The sequence below is a fragment of the Argentina anserina genome, chromosome 1 (genome assembly GCF_933775445.1).
Source record: "Argentina anserina chromosome 1, drPotAnse1.1, whole genome shotgun sequence".
Taxonomy (NCBI): Eukaryota; Viridiplantae; Streptophyta; class Magnoliopsida; order Rosales; family Rosaceae; genus Argentina; species Argentina anserina.
Window position 1 is genome coordinate 15125833 of NC_065872.1, and position 18312 is coordinate 15144144.

Consider the following 18312-nt stretch of genomic DNA (forward strand, 5'->3'; position numbering starts at 1 on the left):
TGAATGCTATCTTATGTGGTGGACCTTGGATCTTAGCTGGACAAACCCTTACAGTTCGCAAATGGCATCCTGATTTTGATCCCATGACTGATGTGATTGATAAGATGGCATTATGGGTCAGAATTTGTGGCTTACCTGTTAAGTATTTCAGGGATTATACAGTTGCAAAAATTGGAAACATTCTTGGTGATGTTGTCCGTGTTGATCCCATAACTCTTGGTCAAGCTAGAGGCAAGTTTGCTCGTGTCTGTATTGAAGTTGATTTAAGTAAACCTTTGCGTCCTTTTGTTGAGGTTGAGTCCATTGCTTATAATGTTGTTTATGAGGGCATCTCTATGATTTGCTTTGAGTGTGGTTGCTTTGGCCATCCCAAAGATAAGTGCCCTTCTGTGATTGTTATGCCTAGTCCCCCTAATGTTGTTGCTACTCCTAATGTCTCTAGTAAGGATGTTTTAGATTCTGATATGAATTATGATTCAATGACTGCTGCTGATGATTGTCATGACATTTCTTCTGTGATTAAAGAAGACATGGGGCCCTGGATGCTCATGAACTATAAGAATAAAAAGAAAGCTACTCATTCTGGCAATTTTGGTAAGAATCACTCTAAGGGATCTAGATTCTCTATCCTGCGAGAAGATGAAGCAACTGTTTCTGTTGAAACCAAGACTATTAGCGACAATGATATGAACACTTCAGTCCCTTCCATTGTCAAACTCTGGACTAACTTTCAAGAGAAGCAATCAAAATCAGCTGCAGCCACTACTAATTCTGAGGGTTCTAAGAAAATTGTTTCCCCTATGAAGACTAATCCAATTGTCCAACGTTCTGATAAATTGAAATCTATTGATACAAAATTGGGATCTAAGAAAATCTTTGACATAGCCCCTATGAAGGATGCTTCAAATGTTGGTACTTGTAGTGGCTCTAAAATCTCCCTCAAGTATCAGAAAAGAAACAAAAGCTCTTCCTCCAATGCTCCTAAACAACAGTATCACATTTCTAAGAAACTTTCTTTTGATAATTGTGAGTCTGCTGGTTTTGAAACAGGAACTGCGGCTCTCTTTGGAAATCAGCCTCCTGAGGAACCTTCCCTTCTTGTTAATGAGGTTGTTCTTTTGGATACTGACATTCAAGGTGATGTTGTCTCTTCAGGTACTAATGCTAAATCTGCCGATTTTGCTGATATGATTTCTGCTAAAAATAGCTTATTAGAAAATACTAATGGCTTGCCTTCCACTGAGTTGGAGGGCATGGCTGATGATTAATTTGGTCCTTTTGACCTCTCCTTTTATGCTTTTTATGATGTTTAAAGCCTTATTCTGGAATGCTCGGGGAGCTGGCAGTGAGAACTTTAAAACCGCAGTTAGAGATCTGATTAAATTGCATTGTGTTGATATTTTGGCCATTTGTGAGCCAAGAGTTCAGTTTTCTAGAGTTAATAAAGCTTTCAAGGATATGGGTTTGTCTGATAATATTATAGTTGAAGCTAGAGGGTTCTCTGGTGGTCTTTGGCTTCTTTGGGATAGAAACAAGGTTCAGATTGATTACATTGATGATAACTCTCAATCCATTTCTGTGAAAATTTCTATTCCTGGTAAACAGCCTTGGCTCTTCATTGTTATTTATGCTAGTCCTACTCATAGTGTTAGAGCTGGTTTATGGAGCTACCTTGATCAATTAGTTGCCTCTGTCAATCTCCCTTGCACTCTTATGGGAGATTTTAATGAGCTGGTCTCTGCTGATGACAAGAATTTTGGTCATCTCTCTGGTCGATTTGTTGGCCTTAGAGATTGGGTGAATAGAAATGGTATGATTGATATGGGTTTCCAGGGCTCAAAATACACTTGGAGTAACAACAGGATCAAGGAAAGATTGGATAGAGGTTTTTGTTGCCCTGCTTGGAGAATTTTGTTTGCTGAAGCTTTCATCAAACATTTGCCAAAAACTAGATCTGATCATTGTCCCATTCTCCTTCAGCTTTACTCTAATAATCTTGTGAATAAAAATGATGTTCCTTTCAGATTTCAAGTTATGTGGATGAACCACAATATGTATGCTGATTTTGTTTCTAGTTCATGGAATTCTTCTTCTGGAGATCTGTCTAGAAAAATCTCTTACCTTTCTGCTGCTCTTTCTAAATGGAACAAAGATGTTTTTGGGCACCTTTTCCACAGGAAAAGGCATATCCTTGCCAGGCTTGGGGGGATTCAAAAGGCCTGTGATAGGTTTGAGAACCATTTCCTCCTTAAACTTGAAGCTGAGTTGATCAAAGAGTATGAAGGCATCTGTGAGCAGGAAAATCTTTATTGGAGACAAAATCTAGAGATAAGTGGTTACAAGAAGGTGACAGAAACACTAACTTCTTTCACTTAACTACTTTGGTTAGGAGGAGGAAAAACAAGATTGAGGGTCTTTTTAATGCTCAAGATGTTTGGTTCACTGATTCTACTAACATGAAGAAGATTACTGTTGACTTTTTCATTAATCTATTCTCTGGTCATTCTACTGAGGACTCAAGATTTCTGATTGATAGGTTGTTCCCTGCTATTGATCAACAACACATGGCAGCTCTCTCTCATCCCATCACTCTTCCTGAAGTTAAGCAAGCCCTCTTCTCCATTGGTGCTCTCAAAGCCCCTGGTCATGATGGTTTCTCAGCTATTTTTTTTCCAATATCATTGGAACTTATGCTCTGTTGATATTTTTCATGTTGTGCAAGATGCTTTCAAGAATTGTTCCATTCCTCAAGGCTTAAATCACACTATCATTACCTTAGTTCCGAAAGTGGAGGGACCTCAGCATATGGTAAATTTTAGACCTATCAGTCTCTGCACTACTATTTACAAGGTCATTTCTAAAATTATTGTTGCTAGAATTAGACCTTTGATGATGAATTTAATCAGCCCTAACCAAGTTAGTTACGTGCCTGGTAGAAATATCTCTGATAATATCATGGTTGCTCAAGAAATTCTTTTTAAGTTCAAGAAATCTTCTGGCAAGCAGGGTTTCTTTGCTTGGAAAGTTGACTTATCCAAAGCTTATGATAGGTTGAGTTGGAATTTTATTGAGATGGTGCTTTATGATGCTAAATTTCCTCATTCTCTGGTCAAATTAATTATGCATTGCATAAGCTCTGTCTCCTTTCAGATTAGTCTCAATGGTGAATTGTCCGAGTCTTTTCAAGGTCAAAGAGGCATTAGACAAGGTGATCCCTTGTCTCCTTACATATTTGTGCTTTGCATGGAAAAACTTTCTCATTTGATCAATACCTTGGTTGATGATGGTTTGTGGAAACCTGTTAGAGCTTCTCAGTCTGGTCCTAAAATTTCTCACTTGTTTTTTGCTGATGACCTCATTTTTTTTGCCGAAGCATCTATATCTCAAGCTAATGCTCTTAAAAAATGCCTTGATATCTTCTGCGCATTATCTGGTCAAGCTGTCAGTTATGAGAAGTCTCTCATTTACTGCTCCCCCAATACTTGCTCTTCTACTGCTACATGTGTCAGTAGAATATGTGGCTCCCCGTTAACTAATGATTTGGGAAAGTATCTTGGCATGCCTTTGATTCATGAAAGAGTTAATCATCACACTTATGCAGGTATTTATGATAAATTTCAGAGCAGACTATCAAGCTGGAAAAGTAAAACTTTGAGTATGGCTGGTAGACTTGTTCTCATTCAATCTGTCTCTTCTGCTATCCCTAATTATGCCATGCAAACAGCTAGATTTCCTGTTAGTTTGTGTGATAAATTGGACAAACTAAATAGAGACTTTCTTTGGGGTGATACTGAAGATAAGAAAAAGATTCATTTGGTTAATTGGGAGACTGTGTGTAAGCCTAAAATTCTTGGTGGTTTGGGAATTAAGAGAACTTATGATATGAATCAGGCAATGCTTGCTAAAGCTAGTTGGAGAATCTGGCAAAATGATCCTGGGATTTGGAATACCATCTTTAAAGAGAAGTATCTTAAGCATTACTCTATTGTAGATAACAATTACCAGCCCCCTTCAGATTGTTCTAGCACTTGGAGAGGAGTTGTTCATGGTGCTCAGATGCTTAGGCAAGGCCTGAAATGGCGAGTTGGGGATGGTAAAACAATTAAGTTTAGGTATGATCCCTGGCTTACTCCTAATGCTTTAATTTCTCATGTCATTCCTAATGCTCATGTTGATCATAATGCCACTGTTTGTGATTTTTGGGATGATTTGGGTTGGAACATTGATCTTCTCTCTACTGCGCTTCCTGATGACATTGTTAATCTTGTGATCAATACTCCTACTGGTTTTGAGGGGTGTGGGGATGATGTTAAGATATGGTCTGCTACTTCTAATGGTATTTTCTCCGTTAAATCTGCTTACAACTCTATTTTTAATTTTGATGAGCCTGCTGCCCCTCACTGGAAGGCTTTATGGAGTTTTGATATTCCCCCTAAACAAAAAACTTTTCTTTGGGTGATTTTACACAAGAAGTTGTTGACTAATGAGCAAAGAGTTAGACGTGGTCTTGCTAACTCTTCCACTTGTACCATTTGCAATTCTGATAGTGAATCTTTATTACATCTTTTTAGAGATTGTTCAAGAGTAACGGTTGTTTGGAGCTGCATTTCAAAACCTGCTGCTATTTCCAATACCTTTGGTTTAAATTGGTAGAGTTGGATTAGTGCTCAATTGAATTGCAAGTCTCTTACTCACAAAGGAATTAAATGGTGTAACTTCTTTGTTGGTGTGTGCTGGTTCCTTTGGAAGTGGAGGAATAAGGCGATTTTTGATCCTAGCTTCAGTTTTCCTTTCAACCCTGGGAAAATCATTACTGATGCTGCTGTTGAATGGAAGACTTCTACTCTTAAAGCTAAACTTTATCCTGCTTGTGATGTTCACATGTTCTCTTGGATCAGACCCCCTGAGCAGTTCCTTAAACTTAATGTGGATGGTACTAGAAGTGGTCAGTCTGGTAAGATAGGTGCTGGTGGTGTCATTAGGGATCATAATGGGAATTGGGTGTCTGGTTTTCAAATCAATCTGGGGGTTGGTGCCATTATTGAGGCTGAAGCTTGGAGTTTATACTATGGTTTGAAGTTGGCTCATAATCTTCACATCTCTAAGCTTGAGATTGAATCAGATTCTGCCATTCTAATTAACTTGCTCAAGAGACCTGATCTATCTCTCCATCCCCTTGGTTCTCTCATTGCTGGATGTCATCACTTCATTTCTTCCATGGATGAAACTAGGATCAACCACATCTTCAGGGAGAGTAACATGACAGCTGATTCTCTTGCTAAATGTAGCATTGATCATGCTCCTAGCTTATTGATTTTTGAAGACCCTCCTGTTCATGCCATTTCTACTTTTATGGATGATTTAGCTAATGTCTCTAGACCTAGAAAAACTGGGATTGTTCTTTAGTTTGCTCTCTTAGTTTGTTCTGTTGGGCCTTTGTGCCCCTGAGTAACCAAAAAAAAAAAAGTCCAGAGCACCGCGAATACCGGAGAGCTCTAGCTAGGGTTTAAAAAAATTTCGTTTTCTGTCCGACAACGCGTCCAATGGCGTTGCGGTCGAACGGGAGCTTTGGCGGGTCTATTGGGGGGCCTCGCTTGAGGCAGCTGGTGGGAGATCTCCAAAGGGTGGTGGATCTGTTGCGGTCAGAGAGGTTGATTAATTTTTCGGTCGCGGCTGTTGCTTTCGGCAGTGATGCTATGGCGTCGTCTTTGGACTGGTCAGGTTCTCAGAGGCGGGTGGAGCTATGTTTATGTGGAGTTCAGAGATGGGGAAGCTACGGTGTCGACGATGGCCGACTTGGTTTTGATTTTCAATCCCGGGTTAGGTGTTTTTCTCTGTGTTGGGTTGATTTTTGTAAAAGGAGGTGCTGCATCTCAGCTACAGACTTTATCGGAGGCTCTGTGGCGGCGGTGGGCGTCGCAACAGGGTGAGAGTTTGGCGATCTGAAGGCGGCAGCAGATCTGGCTGTTGTGGGGTTTGTTGTCTTTTGGTGATTCATTGGAGGTAGGCCTAGGCTTTGAAGGCTTGGGCTCTTTTTGGGTTTTAGAGGTGGGCCTAGGATGGGTCATAGGTTTGGAGGGCTGGTATCTTTTGACCTAGGTCTATTTTTTGTTTTTAAGGGTTTTGTCGTCTCTTCTCTTTCAGCGAGGGTTTAGGATGTTGGTAGATAAAGTTTGGTCATGTTGTTGAGTGCACATATTTATGGTGCATGTCATTTTCGGGAACTATCTAAATATCGGTTCTTTCTGGGTGTCAATGTATTGGAGATGTTGTCTCTGCAAATATGCCGGAGGTTTTGATATATGATGTTATTGGAGCGGTTTTTTTCTTGAGATTGGCGGTGAGTAGGTTATCGACTACTTTTGGATTCGGTTTTGATTGGCTCGGGATTGAGTTTTCTTGGCTCATGTCAATTGTTTTTTGCGATAGTCTTGTGACTAGCAGTCTTGGTAGGAATGAGCATGTGGAATCTAGTTCCACCACCGAGTGTTCTTTTTGATTTATTTTTCTCAAAAACAGAAGAAATATTTACTAATAAAAATTAAAAACTAAACTAATACACCTGCAGACCATACCTCCACCATTCTCTATTAAACACTTCCACGCTTCTTTCTCTATGTCGATCTATCATTCTACTTGATAAAATCGGCAAAGGTCATTGCTCTTGTATTTGTGAACTTAAACTTATTTACAGTTGATTAATAGATGATTGTTCAAGTTCTATTTCTCTTTGATGATCAATTTAATCCACAACCCATATAGGACCAGCTAGAAGAGATTGATCTCAATGGAGCCAGGAGACTTTGTAGTTTGGTAGATTTCTTTTCTTCTTCTTCTTCTTCTTCTCCTTATTTTATATCCTACTGAAATTAACAAGTTCATGTATGTTAATCAGTATTTTTATGGATAAAATGATATTTGAGCGATGAAAGCTTAATGAGAACATAAAATTGTTGTTTGAGAAGGAAAGTGTGAGAACTGGGTAAGGACGAGGGCCGGGGTACGAGTGAGTTCATAGGCATATTGACTCTTATATTGGACATGTCAATTTCCCTCCTTGTTCTGTGAAAAAAGTGAAAACATCCATATTTGCACGGAAGCTTCGAGTTGTATCCTAAAAAGTGTTTTTTCCGTGTGGGATTCAAGAAACCGAACACATTTGAAGTCGAATTTTGTATTCGTAATACAAAAAATAATTTTGTAGTCACGTACCGAATGATCCCTTTAAATTTCCATCAAAATAAGATTACTCTATCCAAAATAGCATAAAGGTGCATGGGAAAAGGAAATTATCATAAGGGTCTCAAATTCCCCTAAAAGAAAACTATAGAACATATCAACATAACCAAGCAAAAATTATTCTCAAAACTTAATAACTATTTTGTTCTTCGGGTTTCAAATTTAACAATTTTGTCTATTATGTCAAATTAATCTACTATCATGTTGATGTGGGAAACAATGACCTTTTTTTAAAGACTAGTGCAGGGGGGGGGGAGTCCATAGAAGATGTTCACCTTTGAGAGTTTCAAAAAATATTAATTATATGTACATTTACATTTTCAAAACTAGTAATTTATTTGAGAATTTCTATTCATACATCTAAAAACGGTATTTAGACCTCCTTATTCAGTGGACCTCTATTTTTCTTTTACAGATACCTAGAATGTTATTTAGACCTCCATAGTTTTCTTAAAATGCCAATTATCTAATTTGATATACAAATCAAACTACTATTTATTAATTTCTTTCATACTCTATTTCAAATCCATTTATTATATACAACTTAAAAAAACATAATAATCATACAAACCATCTTGTTGAATTAATTCACTATACCACTCGTTTTCTAAATTCATAATAAAATTGGTAAACTATTTTCTTCATTCATATATATATATATATATATATAACTCACCAAGAAGTAACATTAACGAACGTATATGAAATATTCTAATATCTAATGAACGAGTTTTGTTCTTTCAATCCCGTTTACACGGTCCGTAGCTGACCGTGGAAGTCATGCTCAACCACCATTAGATGTAAATCCAAGGGTGAGGAGAATCTTTTTAAAATTGAGTTTTTTTTTGTTTTCAACCATTGGATTCACATCCAATACGGGGGTTGTTTGTTCTTTAGCTCAAATCGAAGTTTATAAGATATTCTAAATAGTTATATAATTTATACATTAAATCGTCTACATACACTTTGATGTTAATCATCTACTTTAATTTTTTGACAATAATGTTTGTAAAAAAAAGTAATCAATTAAATCATTTAATAAAATTTGATATTTCATTTTGGGATTTTCTAGCAATAAATATAAAAAATAATTATCTACATTTGTATTTTAAAATAGATAAGTTAAAAATTATTTCCCTTCTTGTATTTTTATTATTATATGTTTTTTTCGTAATTTCATATGAATTGATTTCGTCAAAACTATCTAAGAAATATATAGAGGTCTAAGTACCATTTTAGGAGGTATGAATAAAACCTCCAAATTTGTTTTTTTTTTAAATTGTTTCTTTATTAGTTCATGTTTTTATTTCCTTAAATTCATGAACCAACAAAAAACAAAATCAATTATCTTTCCTATTTTGATCGGAAAGACACAAAGACCAATCAATTAATCAATACATTTCCTAATATAATTAACTAGGCATTCAAAACTGATTGGTTATGAATTGATTATGAGAAATTCTAAAGGAAGAGGGGGGGGGGGGTTAATGATAGAATTAAGCTAGAGTTAAACTAATTTAATGATAATTAAGCTAAATAAGGAATCAAACTTCAAATGTTCAAAAATCTGGGGGGTCCGGGCAGCTTCAGACTTGCATATAGGTCAACCCCTCGGTTCGGCCGCCCGTAAGCCTCGATTTAGAATACATAAGGAGGACATTGTACCTTAACCCTAAATTACACATGACATCAAAGGAAAGCCTCATAATAATAACAAAAATCACTATAAAAGTAATGTATTCTAAAACGCACCGAATAGCAATGGTTGCACCTAAGGCAACGATGATTATCGTCATAGAAAAAACACTACTACTATATGTTCTTTCCACCATCACAGGAAGATATATTTATTTCTTCTTCATTCTTTGAGTTTATTTTGTACTGTCTAGATTTCCAGATGAAAAGTAAAGTGTACGTTACCAACATTATGGTAACGATAACAAGTTATATGTTCTCCCTGAAGAAGTATTAGTGCTAGTAGTTTAGTTATCTTTTGTTGCAGGTAGAATTCTTTAGAGGGTAAATTCGTCTTATAATATATGATGTATGACTACTTAGACAATTTGGTATATGATGTATGAAAACAGACAATTTGATATTTGAAGTTCTTATTTTAAAGCTAATTTGGTACTTCTATCAATTTGATCATATTTTCAAAGTTATTTTTGTCATTATAGATCTAAACTCATTAATTCATACTTTACTTCATTTTTTCATATTATCTCTAAATTGTCTTTAAATTATCACAAAAAATTAATATAACTCGTCCACTTAGCATTTGTTATGAGTTACATATTAATATATGTGACACGTATTACTTTATACCTAAAAACAGTTTTGTCCATATGGTTTCAAATATAATTAGTATATATCCTTAAACTATTATATCATCGACAGTTTTGGCAATTCCGTTAAATTAATCTTATAAGGTATAAGATATAAAGTAAAAGGTGTCACAAGTATTTAATCACATATCTAAATATAAATCTTCTTAATATAGCAATCACATCTAAATTATTACCAGTTATAAGTAATTTAAAGAAAAAATTGAATAAAAAAATTGAGATTGCATAAAGACAATTTATTTCAATATATGCGAAGGGGATGATAAATGGAAGAGATATAATTTAATTATCTCCAAAGAGAGACAATTATAGAAAAAAATATATTAAAATGTGGATTTGTGGATTTAGGGAGTTTAGGGTTAGAATGATGAAAATAACTTTGAAAATATAATCAAAAGTTCAAAACTGATAGAGGTACTAATATGGTTTACAAATAAGAACAACAAGTACTAAATTGTCCGTTTTCATACATTAAGTACCAAATTGTCAAAGTAATCATACATTAAGTACTATAGAAGAAATTAACCCTTTAAAATGCAAACCAGTTCTTTTGATTTCAATACAAGGAAATGTCCTCTACGGCTCTACCCTATGCTTGGTACTCTTGCGTGAGCAGTGAGCAGAAAATCCAAACCAATACATGTAAATGCCAAGAGTCATGACTATTAAACTTAGTCACATACGCGTCCTACTTTTGAATTGGTTGATAAAAATGATCAAATGGAAAGCCTACGCCTGCCAAAAAAAAAGAAACAATAAAAAAAATGAATCAACGACTTCACTAGTTTTGTTCCAAACTTTCCTTCCTTGCTCAAGCTAGCTTGATTTTAAAGAAAGATGCTAGCACAGATTGCAGTCTACTATTTTGATTGTCAGATTCAGATTGATCACTTGACAATACTCAATGCAATTCTGAGTAGGGGTACTCCACCTTGGCCCCTAAATCTACCACTAGCAGCAAAAGATGGCATCAATAAAGACTACTAAGCAAGCTTTCAAGCATGACAATTACAATATTGATATCAGAAAATGAAGAAATAAAAGAAGCGGTAAAGAAAATATTAAATAGCATCACTTACTCATTACATATATAGACTTAAGGGATAATCTTCATCCATTGCATATTAAAGTATCTAGCTAAAAACCATTTTATAAATTTTTATTGACGGGAACCATGTTATAAGTTTTCATAAAAATAATTTTGTACCATGCCACCAAATGCAGAAAAGCAAGAAAGATAAGCCATACCACCAAGTGCTTGACTGAACTTGGACGTACATAGACTCGAAAAAAAAATGTTCCTCAGATGACCAAAGTTGAAGATATCAAGTCTATTAGCATTTGCCGTTGCACCAGAAACTAGCAGGGCTGCAGGAAGCCTGCTGATTCAGGAATATCAAATAACATGATATTAACGGATATGAGCCTGAGAGTGCATTCTCAATCTTTCTTGAACTACAAAGCTTTTCGCAAGCCTCCTGTCAGAGCTAAATTTCAGCGGGGAGAACATTAGATCTGCAAAAATTTCTTGAGATAGCTGAACGAGTAGAACAATGAACATCTATGATGACAAAGCCAGACCCTGCAGCACTGTTGTTTTTATAAACTAATCCATCATCCAACTCTTCACATGATAATTGGAGGGAAGGGTGCATCTAGTAACCAGTCTACTCTACTTTCACACTGAGACTTGCCAACTTTCTCAGCTCACTGCAGTTGCAGTAAAGACAACCGTGGAAGGGTTGGCGCTTTGTTTGCCAGAAATTTGAAATTTTCGTTGCCTCCTAAACTTGACAACAAGCATGGACTTATGCCTAAGTTATAATGATCAGTAGTAGTAGATTGGAGGATCTAATGAAGCTCCTAGCAAATGGACATTGACACTCGGTATATATTTGGTATATTGGTATTTTCTATTAAAACAAGCAAACAGAAGATAAAAATGCTTCTTGAAACGTGACAGCAATCACAGCATATGACAGCAATCACAGCATATATATTGCATTCTTTTGAGCTTCCCTGCCTCTGCTCACTGCTCACTTGCAGCCGAAAGCTATGTTGATATTCAGATATGATTATTACTTGTAAATAATGACTTTGTTATTGAAAATTTTGTGTACGTCTCCCACCGCCTCAACGTTTTGAAAGTGGAAATCCTTCTCCCACTTTCATAAGAAAAAAGGAGAAACTTGCCGCATAAGTAATTTAGAAACCTGTATTTAGAGGCCTTGATGCATCTGAATTCTCAACCATCTTTCCTTTAATTCCTTGACCTTTCTTCACACTCTTGGCACCTATCAAGATTCAAGACCATGGATTTCTCAAAGCCAAAGCTTGATGGACGCCTAGATACTGAAGACAAGAAACTAGCAGCAGCAAGATCTATATCAACCCGGCCTATCAAAGACGGCGCCACAGATCCAGAGTGCATATCCCTGACTTTGTTATCTCTTCTCTATTCATAATTCATATAGCAACTAGCCTTGTGTTAATTAATTAAATGGTCACCAAAGCTATAGTAAATTAGCAACACTTGGTTTCCTCATGTAGTAAACTATCACATGTCCACATGAATTTCTATTAGAGTTTCACTGACGAAGTGTCGTTCTTTTCTATTTCTTGATAACGTTGTTTATGTCCCCATGCCAGCGATCATGGAATTGAGCTTCTTCCCATATCATGTCTTATATGTCCTCCTCCCCAATATGATGATTAAAGTGTCACAACCCCGAAATTTTGAATGATAAAAGTTCGAATTCAAAGTCATGAAAACTTTAAAATAATCTCAAATATATTGAAATCATCTTACAACAGTGTATCAAAACTGAGTTCAAAGTACGACTCAGTCGACTTGAATAATATATCACCAGTTTATACACTCAAGTATTAAAATAATTAAAAATGTAATATTCACTCGATCCTCATCACAAACAGAAGGAGGAACTCTCAGTAATCTTCCGAGTAAGCTCTCAGAATCTGCTAATTCCCACCTGTAGAACTATCCACTACACCATCGAGTTGGTGCATCGGGATTGTAAACACAAACCTGATAAGCTTTTCAGCTCGTATGAGTAAACTAACATTTTAACATGCATCACATACAAAAGAAATGTAACAAATAACATTTTTAAAACACGTGTACTCATGAGACCCGGGCAGCCCACCTGGTTACCCAATATCATTTTTAAAACATGTGTACTCATGAGACCCGGGCAGCCCACCTGGTTACCCATTATCATTTTTACATGTATACTCATGAGACCCGGGCAGCTCACCTGGTTACCCCTCATGCATTACAACGGCAAACAGACTAGAGCTCTAACTGATCGTAACCAACACCCGGCCAAGGCTTGGTTCCCGATTTAAATGTCATCACCATCCGAATACCAGAAAACGTTTTAACAACACTCGATGTTAAAACCATGTACAATGTAACAATCCATGGATGTTATGTACTACAACCAAGCGACTCTTGCACAACAATATATAACAAGTCCATCATACCGGAAGGTACATTATCTCCCATTCAGTCTCATCTGCCACAATTTACCATTTTTGTACACATACACAACTCACTATATTATATCGACATCACAGCTCACTCAATTAAAGAAATCATAAATACAAGTCACCGCCAATAGTAGACTTGTCATAGTGAGATTTACTCACCTTAAATCCTGCGTGCAACTTTTACAACACCAACACCAAGTGAGATTTCCTCACTCGTTTCGTATAACAACAAAAATTGAAAATGTTCAGAGGTCATGAAGACAGATCAGATAAAAGAATAACTCAGCTTACCCCCGAGAAGCCTATAGCATATTTATTAGATGGTCTCCTTTGTTAAACATAGACATGTAGTTCCCACATACCAGTAACCTTTACAAAGTGAAACTCCAAATCAACAGACCAAAAGCTATAAACGAATGAAACTCTCTGGCTCATCACACGCCAAAAATGAATGGAGCACAAAAATGAAACTCTCCTTTGTAAAATGATAGTTGTTTCCATGCAGATCCCAAAACATGGAGCACAATTGAGCAATGACCATTCAACTAACGGTAAACACTATTATATTGTGATTATCTATATCTATGTTCTTCTCCTACAATTACTTAAAGCTCAATAGTAATTGTCATGTGTTAGATTCTTCACTACTACTAATTCAAGACGAAACAAACAAAAGAAAGCCCTTTAATTACCCCCACATATATCTTCATATACACAAGAAACAGTGTCAATTGTCAAAACCAAAAACGTATCCATATTCAAGGCCAACAAGATCCAAACTACCCCAAATAAACAAATGCTTGATTCGTATTATTTAACTTAAAACCATATCAGGAGCAAAAAACACACACATTTATGTAATTTTCTATTTGTCATATAGCAGACGCTTGCGCAGCCATGGAAACAACAATCTTACCGTCTTGAATTTGATTCAAATCACCACTGGTACCAAAAATCTAAAATGAACTTCATTATCTAACCTCCCTCATGCTCTAAACTGGAACTAAACAAAAACCGAAAGTAAGACCCGAGACTTACGGAGACGTGACGTCAGATCTAAGAAGATGAGGTTAACCCGTCTTCACTGCACTGATAAGGTGGCAAAGAAAATATTGAAAAAAAATTAGTTTATTGATTCCAATATTAGTACAAGTCTACAAGCTGAAGCAATAAATCGAAACTAAATTCAAATCGATTAAAACAAGGGAGAAGATATTCCTGCCTATAAGAAGAAAAGAGCGGTGAAGAATCCCAGAAACGGCGTCGAGTTGATAGAGAGAGAGAGAGACGCCGTATATCTGTTCCCCATCAACACCTATAGATGCATCTCGTCGTCTTTTTCCATCGATGTGAGAGCAATCGCCAATATCTGAAAAAAAAAAACAAATCTAAAGCGGAAGAAGATTGGACAAAGCTAGGGTTTTGGTGAACCGGCGGGTCCGCGGGTATGCCAAATGGTGGAGAGGAGGCAGAGGGACTTTACTAGAGTGCTGTGTGGGAATAAGTAGTTTTTGTCGCTGAGAATTGGTACACTATGTACAAACAAGTAGCGTGAAAAATACATGAATGATGTTTCCAATGAATTGGTTCCATCGCAGATGTTGTGCCTAGTTCCACACATTAAATTGTGCATGTGTGCACTACTCTTGATCATCATCCTCAACCCAAACACTATCAATAAAACCATTGCAAGCGAAGTGTGCAAGGTAATCTGCAACACAATTTGCTTCTCGGAATATGTGCCGTATTGAAGAAGAAGGTAAGGCAAGTAGATACCTCTTACAATCTTCTATGATACGACCCACCTCCGATAAATCCGCTCTTGAAGAATTAAGAGCAGCTACTAACACATAAGAATCACTTTCAACGTCAATGTTTCCCCATTCTTGGCTAATACCAAGAAGCAAACCCTCTGTACACACCTCAGCCAACATAGCAAGAGCTGAGTGTGCATATAGATAGGACTTAGCAAGCATAATGATACTCCTCCCACCTTCATCACGGCAAACCACACCAACCCCTCCCCTATTGGTACTCAAATCAAAAGCACCATCAACATTAAGCTTCAATCGACCTCTAGGAGGAGACGTCCACTTAACATGAGCTCTCTTCTTCTTTCCCATAGCCTTAGGGTGAAAAAACTGAAACTCCTCTAGAATTTATAAACCCAATGAATCATATCAAAAGTTGGAAAGACGTCCCCTTTCACAACACATTATTGTGTTCATTCCAAATAGCCCATAAGCCCATGAAAAACATCTATGGCATCAACATCAATAGAATTGATCACATCAGCACCCACTCATTAACATAACTAGCTTGGTGAGAGGCAGCATCAAGCTGCAGCGGACCGTGCAACCAAAATCTCTGAACAACATGACAATTTTTGAATAAATGGACATCCCTCTCAAGCTCGGATCCACATGCAACACAATAAGGCTGACTGATATCAACTCTTCTCTTTACTAACGCCGCCCGAGTGGGTACTATACCTCGAAGAAGCTTCCACACAAAATTTCTCACTTTTGGAGGAACTCTAGTTTTCCAAATCATAGACCAATACTACTTCCTCACTCGTCTACTAGCTCCCAAAGAAGTTGAGGCCCTCCCCACCGTATGAAGAGCTTGGTTGAAAACATAGTACTCACTTTTCACATTAAACAAACAAATTTTTTTTTATCATAGTGCCAGACATACCTATCATCACTTGCCACATGACCAAGCTTAATGTTTGCAATTGTCTCTACCTCCCCTACCGTGAAAAGATCCCCCAACAACTCCATGTTCCAACTCTTACCATCATCATTAATTAAGTCACACACCAAAAGATCTTATGTTCCTTCCATAATTGAAGAATATGGAGAAAAAGATGAAGGCATAGGCATCCAAGGGTCTGACCAGACATTAATCTGCTCCCCTATACCCACCTGCATCCGAAGCCCCAATTTCAACACCTTCCTTCCTGCCATGATACTACGCCATGCGTAGGATTCTCCAGCCTTCAACTTTGCAGCCATAAAAGAGTTTTTTGGAAAGTAACGAGCCTTCAGCAACCTCGCTAAAAAAGAATCAGGCTGATGCACTAACTTCCATCCCTGCTTAGCAAGAAGTGAGAGATTAAACAAATGCATATTGCGAAATCCCAAACCACCGTCACCTTTTGAGGTACATAATTTCTCCCAAGAGAGCCAATGAATCTTCTTCCCACTATCCTCATCACCCCACCAAAATCTCGCCATAATATGATGCATCTCATCACACATATATTTCGACACTTCAAAACAGCTCATAACATACGAGGGAATAGATTGAACAACAGATTTAATCAACAACTTCTTACAAGCACCACTCAAACATTTCTCTTTCCATCCACTAGTCTGATTACGAATCTTCTTATTTAGAAACGTAAACGACTCCGCTTTGGAATACTAAGTTCTGTTGGAAGCCCCAAGTACTTATCATGCTTTTCCACCATCTCAACTCCCAGCATAAAGGCAATTCCTTCCCTCCTAAACGGATGAACGTTCTTACTGAAAGAAATACAACTTTTGGAGAAGTTAACAACTTGACCAGAGGCAGCCTCATAGTTTTCCAGAAGAGACCTCACCACCTCACTCTCCTCTCTCCCAACCTGGAAAAAATAAACGCATCATCGACAAAGAAAAGATGTGACACACTAGGCGATGCATGACAGATACGAACTCCATGAAGTACCTCTGACTCCTTCGCATACATAATATTACGAGATAAAATTTCTCCACACAACAGGAACAAATAAGGAGATCACGAATCTCCCTATCTCAAACAACGTGAAGGGACAACTTGCCCCCGAGGTAATAATAAAAGCATATGACACCGTAGACACACAATCCATTATCCAACCAATCCACTCCTCCCCAAACCCCAATCTACGCATCACTTCCTCCAAGAAAACCCACTCCCAGATCATACGCCTTACTCATATCTAATTTCAAAGCACCGTAACTCACTTTACCACTTCGTCGCCATTTCAAACAATGTGACACATCAAAATCCATAAGAGAATTATCATAAATAAGACGCCCAGGAACAAAAGCACTTTGAAACGGACTAATTATTCCATCAAGAAAACCTTTTAGTCGATTAGCCAAAACTTTCAAACCAATTTTATAAATGACATTACACAGAGAGATCGGCCTCAACTGCTGCATATATTGTGGAGAATCTACTTTAGGAATAAGAGACACATACATTTTATTCACCCTCCGAACCGCTTCCACATGGCCAAACAACTCCGTCACTGCCGAAACAACATCATCCCCTACAACCTCCCAATAATGTTGGTAAAAACAAGGCGAAAAACTGTCAGGGGCAGGGGATTTAGATGGGTGCTTCCCCTTTAGAGAAAAAACAACTTCCTCCCTATCAATCACCTTAGTTAGCTTTACATTTTATCACTTTGAGAAATAACCGGTTGGATCCCTGCCAGAACATTATCAAACTCTAAAGGATTAGAAGTAGTGAAAAGTTCGTGAAAATAATTGAGCACCACAACCTCAATGTCTGCCGGCCTGGAACACCACTCCCCGCTACTATTAAACAAACCCGAATACTATTATTCTTCTTTCTATTTGTAGTCTTTTGATGAAAGTACTTTGTATTAAAGTCATCCCTTAGCCAAAAGACCTTAGCACGTTGCCTCCAGAAAACATGTTCCTTCTGAAGCAGAGAATACAATGTTGACTTAAGAGCCGCCCTATCTCTACTAACCTCCACTGACAAAGATTCCTCCATAAAAGTAGCTAGTTAAGCAGAAACCACATCAATCTCTTGACGTAAGGCTTGGAATTGATCAATACTCCACTTTTCCAAAGCTTGTCTTGTGAGGCACAACTTTTGAGAAAATAAATCTAGAGACCCACTCCCAACATATGTCAGGGAGGCCTCCGTTGATTGTGTACAAACATCCAAACTTTCCTTCACCAGTAACTTACAACTCTCCTCTGCCAACCAAAATTGTTCAAACTTGAACCTTTTCTTACGTTTCCTTCTAGGCCGCCGCTCCTTCATAACTTCTAGCACAATGGGAACATGGTCAGAAGCGTTAGGATTCAGATATCTTACTCTCGAAGCTAGAAATACATCACTCCAAGCCAACGTTGAAGTGAAATGATCTAGCCGAACCTTAACCTCCTATCCTCCCCTATTACCGCTCCAAGTAAACCGAGGACCCACAAAA

General features: G+C 37.4%; 3 protein-coding genes across 3 annotated transcripts; 1 reads left to right on the top strand and 2 right to left on the bottom strand.

The window, feature by feature from the left end:
- Positions 1 to 1305: 1305 nt before the first annotated feature.
- LOC126802601 (uncharacterized) lies at positions 1306 to 5406 on the top strand. The gene is made up of 4 exons (XM_050530249.1): positions 1306 to 2346; positions 2463 to 2652; positions 2723 to 4590; positions 4750 to 5406. Exons 1-4 carry the CDS (start codon positions 1306 to 1308, stop codon positions 5404 to 5406), a joined length of 3756 nt encoding a protein of 1251 aa, XP_050386206.1.
- Positions 5407 to 14734: 9328 nt separating this feature from the next.
- LOC126802611 (uncharacterized) lies at positions 14735 to 15217 on the bottom strand. Its single transcript, XM_050530260.1, has one exon. The coding sequence runs from the start codon at positions 15215 to 15217 to the stop codon at positions 14735 to 14737; it is 483 nt and encodes a 160-aa protein (XP_050386217.1).
- Positions 15218 to 15925: 708 nt separating this feature from the next.
- LOC126802619 (uncharacterized mitochondrial protein AtMg00310-like) lies at positions 15926 to 16333 on the bottom strand. Its single transcript, XM_050530271.1, has one exon. The coding sequence runs from the start codon at positions 16331 to 16333 to the stop codon at positions 15926 to 15928; it is 408 nt and encodes a 135-aa protein (XP_050386228.1).
- Between the last annotated feature and the right edge of the window lie 1979 nt (positions 16334 to 18312).

Excerpts from the sequence above, each read along its gene's own strand:
- LOC126802601 (XM_050530249.1), top strand. The coding sequence starts at position 1,306 with ATGTTTAAAGCCTTATTCTGGAATGCTCGGGGAGCTGGCAGTGAGAAC. Across the intron at positions 2,653-2,722 it reads CAAAGCCCCTGGTCATGATG|ATGCTTTCAAGAATTGTTCC; the intron begins GTTTCTCAGCTA and ends ATGTTGTGCAAG. Across the intron at positions 4,591-4,749 it reads GAGATTGTTCAAGAGTAACG|TGGAGGAATAAGGCGATTTT; the intron begins GTTGTTTGGAGC and ends TTCCTTTGGAAG.
- LOC126802611 (XM_050530260.1), bottom strand. The coding sequence starts at position 15,217 with ATGGGAAAGAAGAAGAGAGCTCATGTTAAGTGGACGTCTCCTCCTAGA.
- LOC126802619 (XM_050530271.1), bottom strand. The coding sequence starts at position 16,333 with ATGGCGAGATTTTGGTGGGGTGATGAGGATAGTGGGAAGAAGATTCAT.